Source organism: Rhinoderma darwinii, chromosome 2 (genome assembly GCF_050947455.1).
Source record: "Rhinoderma darwinii isolate aRhiDar2 chromosome 2, aRhiDar2.hap1, whole genome shotgun sequence".
NCBI lineage: Eukaryota > Metazoa > Chordata > Amphibia > Anura > Rhinodermatidae > Rhinoderma > Rhinoderma darwinii.
In genome coordinates this window covers 226232784-226248658 of record NC_134688.1, presented here as the reverse complement: position 1 = coordinate 226248658, position 15875 = coordinate 226232784, and the positions used below count along the sequence as shown (strand labels likewise).

Here is a 15875-nt window from a genome sequence, read left to right as displayed (position 1 = left end):
AGGAACAATAGTCTTAACTGTTCAGTCTTTCCCCTGTTGATCAGGTATGCAATCAGTAGAGGTTATCAAACCTTTAAATTGGTACACATAGAATGTGGATGCTCCAAAAAATAAACAATATCGATTTGTATAGATGGAAAGGTATTTCCTATGTTACCCATAGTTTGGTATTTATAACTATTTCTGGGGTCATCAACCCCCCTACCCGTTCCGTAGTGCAGCGGGTTCAACTCCACTTTCCAGTAAGGGGACTGGGAAACCTCTTTATCTGATTACAAATAATCAATATTTCCTTTCTCCCGACGTGTTTTCTTACAGCCAGAATTAATCAGGGGAGGTATGGCTAGAATAGCCTAATGTCAGGCTTGGCATAGTATGCTGGAGCAGCGCATATCAATATTCAAAAAATTTCTGCAGTGGCAGAGAGTTGAGGGTACATATTTCCTCCGTACAGGTATGAGCGCCTGTGTCAGCAGAGTAAATTACACTACAAGATACCTTTGGTGATAGGTGTTAAAATTGCAGCAAACGTCACAAAAAATGCTTGGAAACGAGTGCCGCAGGTTTTTTCTGCCTCCGGATTGAATTCAATGTTAGGTCAGTGGCGGAACCCGGCAAGAAATTACATGTAGCTTTTTTTTCCCACGAGCGACTAAAAGCTGCCTGGGAAAAAAGCGCCTCTGTCGCCCATAGAAACCAATGGGGGGTGATTTCGTCTGTGTTTTGGCGCTGAATCAACACAGTTTCCGTGTTCAAATTAGCACAAAAAAATTCAGTTTGATCTGGGCCTTAAACAGAACCTTCAGTAAGATGCGCTAAATTTATAAATCTCCCCCTATGTGTTAATAAACCCCACTAAAATATCTCTTTCTGGGAACACAGGGTGTCAACCAATATGACCTCTATTAGAGCTACCAAAGAGGTTTTCACACAGCTTTTCCTGACTCAAGAATGGCAAATCTGTCTAGCATGACCGAGAAAACAATGTTTAAGTCCTCGGACGTGCCAGTCGCATGTGTCACTAAGGCGGGACTTGATGTGCAAGTGCTCCTGCACTGCATGCTGCTAGCCCGACCCCTCTGCTCTGAGTGACGGCTTTAGTGGTATCCTGATTGGCTGCTAGAGCTGTCACACAAAGCAGAAAGCAGCACTTGCGACCGGTGCGCCAAGGGAACCAAACGTCGGTTTCTCGGTCATTCAATGTATAAAACGCCTGTCTCCTCCTCTATAGTAGTCTGTCAGCAATTTTGAGGCCTCTAAAATGCTGACAGGTTCCTTTTTTAAGAGGACCTGCCAGCTCTCCAGACAGGTCTCTTAGTAAGTACTTGTATTGCCCATAAAATAACAATTTTGGAGCATCTTTTCCTAGTGTTTTGCTTTGTGCCGATCCTCTTTTATTCCATCTGTAAAAAAATAAATTGACATATGGGTGTTATTGTTCTTCATTTCAAAGAGGTGTCTCTCTATACAGTCTAACACTGTCAGCACTGATTGGACAGTGGCCAAGTATGTAGGGAACTCCCCCAAATTATAAGGGGTCGGTGACACTCAGTTATCAATGTATTCATGGTCCCATACCAGTTGAATTGTCTACATCCCATAAGACGTAGTCCACTTTTCATGTTCCAGTGAAAATCAGAATACCTCTGAGGCTATGTGCAACCACAGCCTGATAGGATCTTCTCCTGACACGAAGCTTGTGTGATAATAATTTCCTTGGTTCTGTGAGGATCATTATAAAGCAGGAAGGTTGCTTCAGTCCAAACCAAGCTGCAATAAAAGGCCAGTTGTCTGATTTGAGCTTCATATTAACAGTAGGAACCTAAAGGGTAACTAAACGTTCGACAAGCTTCTGACATGTCATAGTGAGATGTCAAAAGTTTTGATTGGTAGGGCTCCAAGCACTGAGACCCCCACCAATCGCTAAAACGAAGAGGTGGAAGCGCTCGTGTGAGTGCTGAGCCGCTTAGTTTCTGTTCAGCTTTTTCCGGAAAATGAAAAGTTCTACAATTTTCTAATATATTTGGTGTTTCAGGTCCTCACCATTTTTAAGATCTCTACAGTATTGTATAAATAGCAGCTCTTGAGTATTAATGTACAGATGAATACGTTGTCAATAGTTTTCATTTCTCTTGCAACAGAAATCCGTGAAGCCTTTCGAGTACTGGATCGAGATGGGAATGGTTTTATTTCAAAACAAGAACTTGGCATGGCGATGCGATCTTTGGGGTACATGCCCAGTGAAGTTGAGTTGGCTATCATTATGCAACGCCTCGATATGGATGGTAAGCACCATTATTCAATAATGATTTTTTCCGTCCAAGCTGAACAGTTACTATATTTTATTGTATAGTTGGCTGCATGAAGGATGTATGAATTGTAATTGGATTCTTATAATCATTGTAGATTGTTGCAGAAATGTCACTCGGGAAGCCTTTTTCATGTTCCCTTTCATCACCATTGTAAGCTCACATTTACATCTTTACACTTTAGTAACATATTTTGCTTTAACATCAGTATCTTTAAACTCCAAACAGATTTTCAGGTCAGTCCACTAGGTTCTTTTCACACATTGCTAAGGCCTCATTCACACGACAGGGCCAAGTGTCGACCGGGAAAATCGTCAGTTTTTGGCCGATTTTCCCGGCCGGTTTGCATCCAGTTTGCATCCGTTCCGATTCCGTTCCGGGCCTTGTTGCAGTTTTTACCGGCCGATTTTGACCCGATTTGCATCCGTTTTTTTCCCTGTCCGTTTTAAAATCGGATGAATTTCATTTAAATTTGTTGCCACACACAGCCCTTTGTAGATAATGCCACCCAGCCCCCTGTTGGTAATGCCACCCAGCCCCCTACAGGTAATGCTACCCAGCCCCCTGCAGGTAATGCCACCCAGCCCCATGCAGGTAATGCCACCCAGCCCCCTGCAGGTAATGCCACCCAGCCCCCTTCCAGGAGAAGTCACTGACTTCAATGTCCATATATGGACAGTGTAGTCACTGACTTCTCCTGGTGAGGAATTCCCTGCCACAGGTCGGGAATTCCGCTTCAGAAGTGAGTGACGTCACTGTGTCCATATATGGACAGTGTAGTCACTCACTTCTCCTGTAGCGGAATCCCCGGCCATAGAGTCGGGGATTCCGCTACAGAAGTGAGTGACTTCGCTGTGTCCATATATGGACAGTGTAGTCACTGACTTCTCCTGGAGAGGAATTCCCTGCCACAGGTCGGGAATTCCGCTTCAGAAGTGAGTGACGTCACTGTGTCCATATATGGACAGTGTAGTCACTCACTTCTCCTGTAGCGGAATCCCCGGCCATAGAGTCGGGGATTCCGCTGCAGAAGTGAGTGACTTCGCTGTGTCCATATATGGACAGTGTAGTCACTCACTTCTCCTGTAGTGGTATCCCCGGCCATAGAGTTGGGGATTCCGCTGCAGAAGTGAGTGACTTCGCTGTGTCCATATATGGACAGTGTAGTCACTCACTTCTCCTGTAGCGGCATCCCTGGCCATAGAGTCGGCGATTCCGTTACAGAAGTGAGTGACTTCGCTGTGTCCATATATGAACAGTGTAGTCACTCACTTCTCATGTAGCGGCATCCCCGGCCATAGAGTCAGGGATTCCGCTGCAGAAGTGAGTGACTTCGCTGTGTCCATATATGGACAGTGTAGTCACTCACCTCTCCTGTAGCGGAATCCCCGGCCATAGAGTCGGGGATTCCGCTGCAGAAGTGAGTGACTTCGCTTAGTCACGCACTTCTCCTGTAGCGGAATCCCCAATCCCCGGCCGGGGATTGGGGATTCCAACTCCTACAGGGAGCAAAAAAAGACCCTCCTCCTCCTCACATGCACTCTGCACTGTGAGGAGGAGGAGGAGAGAGAGCGCGAGCGACGGTAGACCCGGCCATCACTCGGGACACATTCCGGTGATGGCCGTGTATTACCTGGCCCCATAGACTTCTATGGGAGCCGGGCGGCCGGCTACCCGGCCGAAAATAGGGCATGTCCTATTTTTTGACGGCCGGTTTTCCCGGCCGTCAAAAAAATCGGTCGTGTGAATAGCCCCATTAGGGGTCTATTGTTCCTAATGCAGCCGGGTGCCGACCGATTTATGAACGGCCGGCACCCGGCCGGAAAAACCCTGTCGTGTGAATTCCGCCTAAGGCTTCATGCATACTTCCATGGTCCGTCGTAAGGCCGTTAATGACGGATCCGTGAAACACGGACCGCACACGGATGGCTTCTGTGTGCAGTCCGTTGTTTCACTGACCAAATCAATGAAAAGAGACTGTCCGATTTTTGACAGAACGGCCACACGGTTCCGTTAAATCAACAGTCTGCACTGCCCCATTGAAATGAATGTGTCACGGTTCTATCAGTTAAAAAATGGATAGCACCCTGAAGAAAAAAAACTGAATTGGGCATGAGGTCTAAGGGTATGTGCACACACAAACTCAAAAACGTCTGAAAATATGGAGCTGTTTTCAAGGGAAAACAGCTCCTGATTTCAGACGTTTTTTTAAGCCACTTGCGATTTTCGCTGCGTTTTTCGCTGCATTTTTTACGGCCAATTTGGAGCTGTTTATGCTATGTTTGTACTATGAAAAACGGCTCCAAAAATGGCTGAAGAAGTGACATGTACTTCTTTTTCGCAACCGTTTTTTTTACGCGGCTGTTTGAAAAACGGCAGTGAAAAAATCGCCCCGTCGAAACAGAACGCCGTTTTTCCCATTGAAATCATTGGGCAGATATTTGGAGGCGTTCTACTTCCGATTTTTCAGCCATTTTTTGGGACATTTACTGCCCGAAAAAGTCTGAAAACACTCCGTGTGAACATACCCTAAGTGTGTACTCCAGGCCAATACACTGGTTAATTGCCTGACACATGGATGTGCAGCACGGACAAATTCAACTGTATGAATTTATACAGCGAGGTATACGTTTTTTTATGGGACGCCCTTCTCTAGTCAACACCGAACACAGTTTGAACAGTTTGAACAGAGCCTTAGCGGAGTTTTTCCGCTGCAAATGTTGGTGCAGATTTGGGGCAATTATGCAACGAATCTGCACCAACATTTGCATATTTGCCAGGTAATACAGACGTTGCAGAAAACACAGCGAACTTGCCACATATTTCAGTTTTTGCATTGCAAAGGCTGAAATACGCAGTGAAATTCAGCTTCTTCTCCGCAACAGACAGTGCATGCTGCGGAGGGAAAATTCCGCACTGCAGCCTATGGTCCGCAGCGGAGTTCTCCACAACGTCTGAACTAACTTGCCTAAAAATGTATTGAAACAAATGTAAAAAACGGCCGCTGGGGAATTCCACTGCGGATTGTCCGCAGCGGAATTCCACAGCAATTCCGCCATGTCTGAACCTGCCCTTAAAGGGGTTTTCCAGTCCCAAAAAATTAACGACCTATCCTCAGGATAGGACTTCAATATGTGATTGGTTGCGGTCTGACTCCCGGCAACCCCGCTGATCAGCTGTTTTGAAGGGGCTGCAGCGCTCATAGGAGAACTGCTTCCCCTTCATTTCTACTTCTCACACTGTGAATCGCCGAAACAGTTTTAGCGGAGGTTCACAGTATTACAGCCTTCTTCCATTAAAATGAATGGGAGAAGGCTGTAATGCTGTGAACCATGGCTACAAGTGTGTCTGCGATTCACAGTGTGAGTAGTACAAATGAAAGGGAAACAGCACTGGTATGAGCGTTGCGCCCCCTTCAAAACAGCTGATCGGAGGCGGTGCCGGGTGTCGGATTCCGACCGATCATATATTGATGGCCTATCCTGAGGATAGGCCATCAATTTTTTGGGACTGAAAAACCCCTTTTAAATGCAGTCTTACAAAATTCTAAAAACAAAACACATAAGAACTACACATATGACTTGAAAGCAGCAAACGTAAATGTGTACATGGCGCTAAAGGGATTTTTTTTTTACACCTGTTAAGCATTTTTGAATCTGCTTTTGATATCCTACTATATGTTTTCTAGAAGCCTTTCAAAAGAAAGATGGCTGTGGTCTGTAATTTATCTCACAAATGCCACAGCTTGACAAGCACTTGCATTTGAAACCTAGAACTGCATGCTAACTAGAGATATATTGCTGAAAATGCCAGTGCATAATGAATTCCCTAACCATATTATCTCTTTGTATGCTAAATGTAAAAAAGAATGACTCATAAAAATGTTCTATGAAGAATCAAAAAACTGTGCGTATCCTTTGATGTTTGTACTGCATAATGCATACCCAACTGCCAATAACGGACATAATTATTGAATGTGAAAAAGACACAGGCCCATTAACCGAAGTTTAACCCACTATAAAATAAAACGTGTTGATCAAGGCAAAGGCAAGACCCAATCCCATTGATCGATGTAACTGTATGAGGACTTGTCGTTTGCAGGACGACTCAATTTTTTTTTAGATGATCCATTTTGGTGTACATATAGATTATTGATTAACTTTTAGTAGATTTTTTTTTTCTGAGGTAACGGTATAAACAGTAATTCTGCAATAGTTTGTTTGCATTTTCAATTTACGCTGTTCATCATGCAGCATAATTAACAAATTTCCTGTATTTTATGGGTTTGTACAATTTCGACGATATGTATAGTAGCCGTATGTGGGCTTGTTTTTTTGCGGAACGAGTCTTATTTATTGATAGAATCATTTTGAGGTACATACAAATTATTGATTAACTTTTGTTATCTTTTGGGGGGGCAGGCTATGGGGAAAAGAAGCAATTCCAATGAAATTTTTTCTGGATTTTTTTCTACGCCATTAAAATGATGCGTTAACTTGATAAAATGAGTCATTAAGATTGCAGCGATACTATACAAGTGTATTTTTTTAAATTTATTTTAACACTTTCTCAAAATAAAACCACTTCTTATGGAACAAATAGGTTAAATTTTTGTTTTACTGTATACACTATTTTATTTTTTTCTTGAATAACTTTTTAAAACTGTATTTAATTATTTTTTAAGTCCCCCTATGTTATACTTACAATACCAAAGCTGTATTGCCTGTCAGTGTAAAACTCATTGGCAATATATTAGGTTGTGCCTTTGGCAGTTATCTCCTATCCCGGCCATTGCAGAGCATTGTTGGCTGTATAGTACAGCCGGCACCTGCTGCTGATGGAGCAGGCACAGCTTTTGTGGCCTCACTCTCACCGCGACGTAACTGTACTGTATGTCGATGTGCGGGAAGTTGTATGTCATGGTGGGCATAAGGGTTAACGGCTGTTGACGCATTTGCATTAGTATTTTTATGCATTACATCTATTATGTGATAAAAAACTGTACTGTAATCAGTTTCAATAAATAATTTGGAACCGCTTTGCTTCTGCAGCTGATATTTATTCCAATACAATGCAGGCTGCTGGATGTCGTTCATTATCAATTCCGTCAGACGTGCTCACTGTCGGCTCAGTCTGCTGCCCATCCTGTCTTTTCCTAAATGCTCATCTAAGCTCCATTCTGATTAAATCAGAGTCGATTTTATTTGTTCAGAAATCATCATAGATGAGCGAAGGAGAAGAGAAGGGCTGCAAACTGAACCAGGGTTCGTCTAACGGAATTGATAGTAAGGGTATGTTCACACGCTAGCTGTCATTTACGGCTGAAATGACAGCCTGTTTTCAGAAGAAAACAGCTGCGTCGTTTCAGCCGTAAAAGCAGCTCCTCGTAATATACGAGGCGTCCGTGACGCTCGTATATCTTGAGCTGCTCTTCATTGAGTTCAATGTGCCCTGCACTTCTTTGCCGAGGCAGACAATTTACGTGTCGTCGTTTGACAGCTGTCAAACGACGACGCGTAAATTACAGGTCGTCTGCACAATACGTCGGCAAACCCATTCAAATGAATGGGCAGATGTTTGCCGACGTATTGTAGCCCTATTTTCAGGCGTAAAATGGGGCATAATACGCCTCGTTTACGCCTGAAAATAGGTCGTGTGAACCCAGCCTAAAGGACATTCAGCAGCTTGGATTAAAAAATGTTTTTTAAAAATAAAATGATGCAACGGTGGACGCATCGTTTATTTTTGCTATTTAATCTCCGCATTCTGAAAGTCATAACTTTTTATTTCTATGTTGATACAGCTGTATGAAGACTTGTTTTGGCACCATTTTGGGGTACATAGTTACATAGTTTGTACTGTTGAAAAAAGACACATGTCCATCAAATTCAACCAAGGGATGGAATAGGGGAAGTAAAACATTTCTACACATAGGAGCTAATATTTTTTTGTTCTAGGAAATTATCTAAGCCTTTTTTAAAGCCATCTACTGTCCCTACTGTGACCAGCTCCTGTGGTAGACTATTCCATAAATTCACCTTTCACAGTAAAGAAGGCTTGTCGCCTCTGCAGGTTGAACCTTTCTTTTTCCAGATGGAGGGAGTGCCCCCTTGTTTTTTGAGGGGGTTTTACGTGAAACAGGATTTCACCATATTTTTTGTATGTGCCATTAATATATTTATATAAGTTAATCATGTCCCCCCTTAGGCGGCTTTTTTCAAGGCTAAATAGGTTTAGTTATTTTAATCTTTCTTCATAACTGAGATTCTCCATTCCCCTTATTAGCTTCATTGCTCTTCTTTGTATTTTTTCTAACTCCAGGGCATCCTTTCTATGAACTGGAGCCCAGAACTGAACTGCATATTCTAGATGAGGCCTCACTAATGCTTTGTAAAGTGGTAATATTACATCCCTGTCCCGCGAGTCCACGCCTCTTTTAATACACGACAATATCTTGCTGGCCCTTGAAGCAGCTTATTGACATTGCATGCTGTTATTTAGTTTATGATTTACAAGCAGGGCGGGCCCTAGGAAGATGGCGCCCTGTGCGAAATGATCTTTCGTAGCCCCACCCCATCATTAAAAAAAAAATGGCCCATAAAAAAATTATAATGCCCCTTTAGTGCCCCCATACAGTATAATAATAATAATAATATTTAATAATATAATATATTACAACCCCTTCAAGGACACAGTATTTTGTCCTCTAATTGTGCCCACAGTATTATGCCCCCTGTAGTACCCCTACACAGTATAATGTCCGCTTAGTGGCCCCCACACAGTATAATGCCCCCTGTAGATATAGCCATATAGCCTCCCTGTAGACAGTGCCATAATCCCCCACTTCCTTTTTGTAGATCGTGCCATACAGTCCCCCACACCTCCCCCTTGTAAACAGTGCCATACAGTCCCCCACCTCCCCCTTGTAGATCGTGCAATACAGTCCCCGCACCTCCCCCTTGTAGACAGTGCTATACAGTCCCTTGTGGGTAGCGCCAGACAGCCCCCTTGTAGGTAGCGCCACACAGCCCCTTGTGGGTAGCGCCACACAGCCCCCTTGTGGGTGGCACCACATATCCCCTTGTAGGTAGCACCACACAGCCCCCTTGTGGGTAGCGCCAGACAGCCCCCTTGTAGGTAGCGCCACACAGCCCCCTTGTAGGTAGCGCCACACAGCCCCCTTGTAGATAGCGCCACACAGCCCCCTTGTAGATAGCGCCACACAGCCCCCTTGTAGATAGCGCCACACAGCCCCCTTGTAGATAGCGTCACACAGCCCCCTGTAGAGTGTGCCACACAGCCCCCTGTAGGGAGGGCCACACAGCCCCCTGTAGGGAGTGCCGCTCAGCCCCCTGTAGGGAGTGCCGCAAAGTCCCCTGTAGGGAGTGCCCCGCAGCCCCCTGGTAGGAAGTGTCGCAAAGACCCCTGGTAGGGAGTGCCCCACAGCCCACAGCCCCCTGGTAGGGAGTGCCACACAGCCCCCTGGTTGGTAGTGCCACACAGCCCACAGCCCCCTGATTGGTAGAGCCACACAGCCCACAGCCCCCTGGTAGGTAGTGCCACATGGCCCCCTGGTAGGTAGTGCCACACAGCCCCCTAGTAGGTAGTGCCACACAGCCCACTGGTTGGTAGTGCCACACAGCCCACAGCCCCCTGGTAGGTAGTGCCACACAGCCCCCTAGTAGGTAGTGCCACACAGCCCACTGGTTAGTAGCGCCACACAGCCCCCTGGTTGGTAGTGCCACACAGCCCACAGCCCCATGTAGGTAGTGCAAGGACTACAAAATGACCGATAGCTGGCGGGCAATAGACATTCAAAAAAGGACAACTGTGCAGGAGCACACAGAATACCCAGCTTTCCCAGCTATCAAATAAATATGTGGAAATAAACTAAGTTATAACTTTTATTTAGTCTGAGTAAAGGATTAATCCTTTTAGCTAGATTAAATAAAAGTTATATCTTAGTTTATTTCCACACTTTTTTTTTTATACCCGGGAAAGCTGGGTATTTTGTGTGCTCCTGCACAGTTGTCCTTTGTAGGTAGTGCCACACAGCCCACAGCCCCCCTGTAGATAGCAACCCTCCCTCCTTCCAGTAAAGATAGCGCCACTGTAGCTCCCTGAAGGAGCGGAATCCCCGTGTGGCCGGGGATTCCGGTCCTGGAGCGCTGCTTGATGCCTCTGTCCATATATGGACAGTGACATCAGGGAAAACTCCTGAGGCGGAATCCCCGTCCACAGCGTTGCAGACGCTATGACCGTCGATTCCACTCCAGGAGAAGCTCCTGTCGTCTATGTCCATGACGTCATTGGCTTCTCCTGGAGTGGAATCCCCGGTCATAGAGTCTGCAATGCTGTGACCGGGATTCCGCTTCAGGAGTTTCCCCTGATTTCACTGTCCATATATGGACAGAAACATCAAGCAGCGCTCCAGGAGCGGAATCCCCGGCCACACGGGGATTCCGCTCCTTCAGGGAGCTACTGTGGTGCTAGTAGACAGCAGAGCAGGGAGATACCTCCCTGCTCTGCTATAGTGCCCCCTGTAAATAGCAACCCCCCCCTTCCAGTATATATAGCGCCACTGTAGCTCCCTGAAGGAGCGGAATCCCCGTGTGGCCGGGGATTCCGCTCCTGGAGCGCTGCTTGATGCCTCTGTCCATATATGGACAGTGACATCAGGGAAAGCTCCTGAAGCGGAATCCCCGGTCACAGCATTGCAGATGCTATGACCGTCGATTCCACTCCAGGAGAAGCTCCTGACGTCTGTGTCCATGACGTCATTGGCTTCTCCTGGAGTGGAATCTCCGATCATAGAGTCTGCAATGCTGTGACCGGGGATTCTGCAAAGCCGTAGCGCCGTAGCGGGGAGGCAGCTGGCCAAACAACAGGACACCCCAGAAATACAATGTCCCGCACAAGAGTACCTGTATAGTGGCCGCAGCTCTGGCACAGATGGAGATGGTTGCAGCAGATAGCGCCAAACGTGGCGGGTGACACAGGAGCCGAAAGTTGCGCCAGATGACACAGGACATGGCGGATTCCTCCGGATGTGGCGGATTCCTCCGGCCGTGGCAGATGACACGGAACGTGGCGGATTCCTCAGGACGTGGCAGAAGACACCGGACGTGGTGGATTCCTCCAGACGTGGCAGATGACACAGGACGTGGTGGATTCCTCCGGACGTGGCAGATGACACAGGACATGGCATGACTTGATACTAAGGCACAGCACGGGAAACAGGAACGGGGAACAAGGCACGGGTAACAACAGGAACGGGAAACACTAAGGGACCATTTGCAAGACAGACTGGGAAAACTAACAACGCTCAGGCAAGGATTAGAAGGCCAGGGGCCTTCTTATAGACCAGGAAATCGTGGCAGTTGATGATGATGACTTCCTCCTATTTGCGCATGCTGGCCCTTTAAGGCCGGGCACGCGCGTGCGCGCACACCCTACGGAACACAGCCGAACGGAGCGGAAGTGAGCGCTGGCGTCTCCTAGGAAGGAGATGGGGACCAGCGCTCACAGATCCATGGCTGCGGGCGTCTGGAGGAGAGTAAACCCGACGGCCCGCTGCCATGGACGCTACATATCCACAGCGGCCCCTCTGTCTAGGCTTCTGCTCACCTCTTCATAAAAAAAAATCAGGTTGGTTTGACAGCTTATGGCCTTAGTAAAACCGTGCTGGCTGTCACTTATAATACCATTTTTTGTCACATAATACTGTATATAGTCCCTCAATAGCCCCTCAAACATTTTAACCACAATGGATATTAAGCTTACTGGCCTATAATTACGCGGAGCAGACCTAAAGCTCTTTTTGAAAATAGGCACCACATTTGCCCTGCGCCACTCCCTTGGCACTATACCAGTCACTAGAGAATCTCTAAATATTATGAAGAGGGGGACAGAAATAACTGAACTAAGCTCCTTAAGAACTCTAGGGTGTAACCCATCTGGTCCCGGGGCCTTGTGTACGTTTATTTTATTTAATTTAGCTTGCACCATATCTACATTCATCCAATTCAGTATATCAACTGATATATTAACAGCACTGGCACCGGCTATATCAGCTGCTCTTCTGTTTTATATACAGAGCTGAAGAACGCATTTAGTAACTCTGCCTTCTCTTGATCCCCTGTGACCAACTCCCCATTACCCCTATCTAGGGGTCCTACATGTTCAGACCTTGGCTTTTTTGCATTTATATACTGAAGAATTTTTTGGGATTTGTTTTACTATCCTTGGCCACTTGCCTTTCATTTTGTATTTTTGCTAATTTTATTACCTTTTTACAGATTTTAGTAAGCTCTTTATAGTTTACAAAGGCTACAGCTGTACCCTCAGATTTGTATTTTTCAAATGCCCTTTTTTGTCACGTATTACCTATAGGAATACATTTTGCACTATAATTACCCAAAGTAGATTTGAAAATCTCCCATTTATGATTTGTACCATTATTCGTCATTAGTTCTTCCCAGTCTATATCCTTAATTGCAGCACTCATCCTGGGGAAATTGGCCTTCTTAAAATTAAGTGTTTTTGCTCTCCCAGCCTGTGTTTGTTTTTTACAGTATATGTAAAATATAACTATATTATGATCACTGTTACCGAGGTTTTCATGAACATAGACGTTCCCAACAAGCTCTGCATTATTAGAAATGACCAGATCCAACAGAGCTTCACCTCTAGTCGGGTCTTTCACAAACTGGCCCATAAAATGTTCCTGCAACAGGTTGAGGAAATGTCTCCCCTTTGCAGTTGAAGCCGAACCATGACGCCAATTAATATCTGGGTAATTAAAGTCTCCCATTATCACTACAGTATCCCCCTGTGCAGCCCGCTCCATCTGTTTCTATAGCTGACATTCCTTCTCCTCAGTTATATTGGGGGGGTCTATAGATTACACCAAAAGTAATTTTTTCAGTGGTTACCTCCCTTTGTAATTCCAATCACAAGGTTTCAACCTCCTCATAATCCTCTAATGTCTCATTCACACTCACCTTCATATCGCTTCTCACATACAGACATACACAACCGCCTTTGCTATTTGTCCTGTCTTCCCGAAACAGTGTAAAACCCTGTAGATTTACAGCCCAGTCATGTGAAGAGTCTAGCCATGTTTCAGCAACACCAACTATATCTATATTTTCTTCCAGTACCCATTTTGCTTGCTAGACTTCTGGCATTTGTGAACATACACTTTAACTTGCCTTTAAATGTTTCACTTTCAGTATCAGAAATTTGATTATTTGACATTATTTTGGCATTTTTATTTTCACTGCTGTTTTGTAACGAAAGAATCTCCTTATCTTGCTGCCTAGTCCTCTCCCCACAGTCTGTTACTCCCCCCACCAATATAGTCTGACCCCTCTCTAACCTAACTACCCCTTTATTTTCTACATTGACCTCCCTCCTCAGCCCTAGTTTAAATACTCCGCCACCCCAGCAAGAATTCTCTCCCCCAGCACAGAGGACCCCCTTCCATTTAGGTGCAAATCATCTGCAGAATACAGTTTGTACCCCAATGAAAAGTCAGCCCAATGCTCTAGGAACCTAAAGCCTTCTCTACACCAAGACTTAAGCCATGCATTTAACTCCCTGAGCTCCCGCTGTCTTTCCTGTGATGCGCATGGCACAGGCAGTATTCCTGAGAATACAACCTTGGAGGTCCTTCCCTTCAGCTTGTAGCCTAGTTCTTTAAAATTATTCTTAAGGCTCCTCCATCTACCATTTATTCTGTCGTTGGTACCCACATGGACCATGACAGATGGATCATCACCAGCCCCTCCCAGCAGTTTGTCCGCCCGTTCCACCACATGCCGAACCCTGGCACCAGGGAGACAGCAAAGCATTCGGTTGAGGCGGTCTTGGTGACAAATTATTCTATCCGTCTTCCTGATTATAGAATCCCCTACAACTACTAATTGTCTTGCCTTACCTGCATTACCATCCCGCCGACTACTAGCTGGGCTGTTCTCCCGGCTGTTAGGGAGATCAGTTTTCTCTAGGGCTGCCATTTCTGAGACTGACACCCTCGCATCATTCACAAATAGTGGATTGAAAAATTTTCATTCATTTTTTTGTGGGGTTTGGAAAAAAACATTCATGCCACCATAAATCGGGTCAAAATAATTGCGGTGATATTGACTGTTTTTGTAATGTTTTACTACTTCTGCACAATAAAAAACATTTTAAATTAAATATTTTGTTGTCATGTTGCCGCATTCCAAGAGCCATCCCAAAAATTTTTGGTCTACGTAGTCTTCCGGGTCTTGATTTTTGGAGGACAGGTCTTCATTGACACCATTTGGAGGTTCATGCGACTTTATGATTGCTTTTTATTCCTTGTTTGGTAGGCGGGATGAACAAAAAACAGCAATTCTGGCATTGTTCTATAAGTTGTTGTTTTTTTAGCGTATTTTTTTATGTTCCAGTACATTTTTTTACAATATTTTTTAGTCCTTCTAGGGGATTGAGCATGCAATGTGTGATCGCTTACATAATACATTGCACTACTTACTGTGTGTGTAGTGCTGTGCATTGGGCCCTTTACAATTGGTGGCAGTTGTGCTCTAGAGATCTTGGGAAAGATGCGGAGTGAGAGCCAGATTGAAGCCAATGGTTTTAACCAGGGGAACAGAAAAAAACATAGAATAAAAAATGAGAAGCAAAAATGCTTGTAAAAATGCCATGAAAAACGCTTTTAAAACAATTGTTTGAGAAGAAGGCTTAATATTTCTATCGTTTTAAGCTATCTGCCATAAAAGGACAATTGACTACTATTAAAATTTGGCATCAGTCAATCCAATTTATGTCATTTGATTTGCAGGCATTTTTTTTAAGAATGAAAATGTCAGGGCTCAATTTAGCTATTACATTTTATGAGAAGTGACCCCCATGAGACAAGTACAAAGCAGCCTATTACATGCCCTAGAATAGGATAATAATGACAGCCTTTGGTTCATGGATATTTTCTTCAGATTTATGATCTTGTCATCCATTTGTAGAGGAAGCAGTTATAGTTTGGGGTAAACTATTTATCATTCTAATGCTCATATTCACTTCAAACAAGTGGACATGCTGCATTTACATACATACTATCAAATAGCTGATCCTTTCCTTTTTCTTTAAAATAATTTGCTATAAAAATCAAACCTTTATCAGAGCTACTATCCAAGATAATAATATTACAACTAGCACTGGAAACTTTTTTCTCCTCCATAATGCAGGGGTACGGCCCCTTTAAATTCAGGCCAATTCTCTCTCTTGGCCTACAGCAATGCTACTCACTCTAGTGGGGAGGACCTAGAAAACTTCCACCCATCGTCACTACTTTCAGAGTGGTTCTTGCACTCCACCGATTACATTCATAGGCCCCCTCTGGCTCTAGGGCCTACTCATGCCTGCTGCTCTATGGATCGCAGCCCATTCACTGAACCCTATTAGGAACATCTGCCTTTTATTAATTAAGCACCACCCCCAGCATGAGGCACCCAGCTTATCCATACTGGTCCACTACAGTTAAAGAGCAGCAAGTTACTACAAGAAGATGATGTCTTAGAA

The 15875-nt window shown here is 44.8% G+C and overlaps 1 protein-coding gene across 3 annotated transcripts in view; it reads left to right on the top strand.

Annotated features, from left to right (window-relative positions):
* CALN1 (calneuron 1) overlaps window positions 1-15875 on the top strand; it is a 388623-nt gene that overhangs the window by 140127 nt on the left and 232621 nt on the right. For all 3 annotated transcript variants that reach the window (XM_075850381.1, XM_075850380.1, XM_075850382.1), the window contains exon 3: window positions 2142-2285. In XM_075850381.1, coding sequence (XP_075706496.1) covers window positions 2142-2285 — 144 coding nt within the window. The remainder of the gene's footprint in view (window positions 1-2141; window positions 2286-15875) is intronic.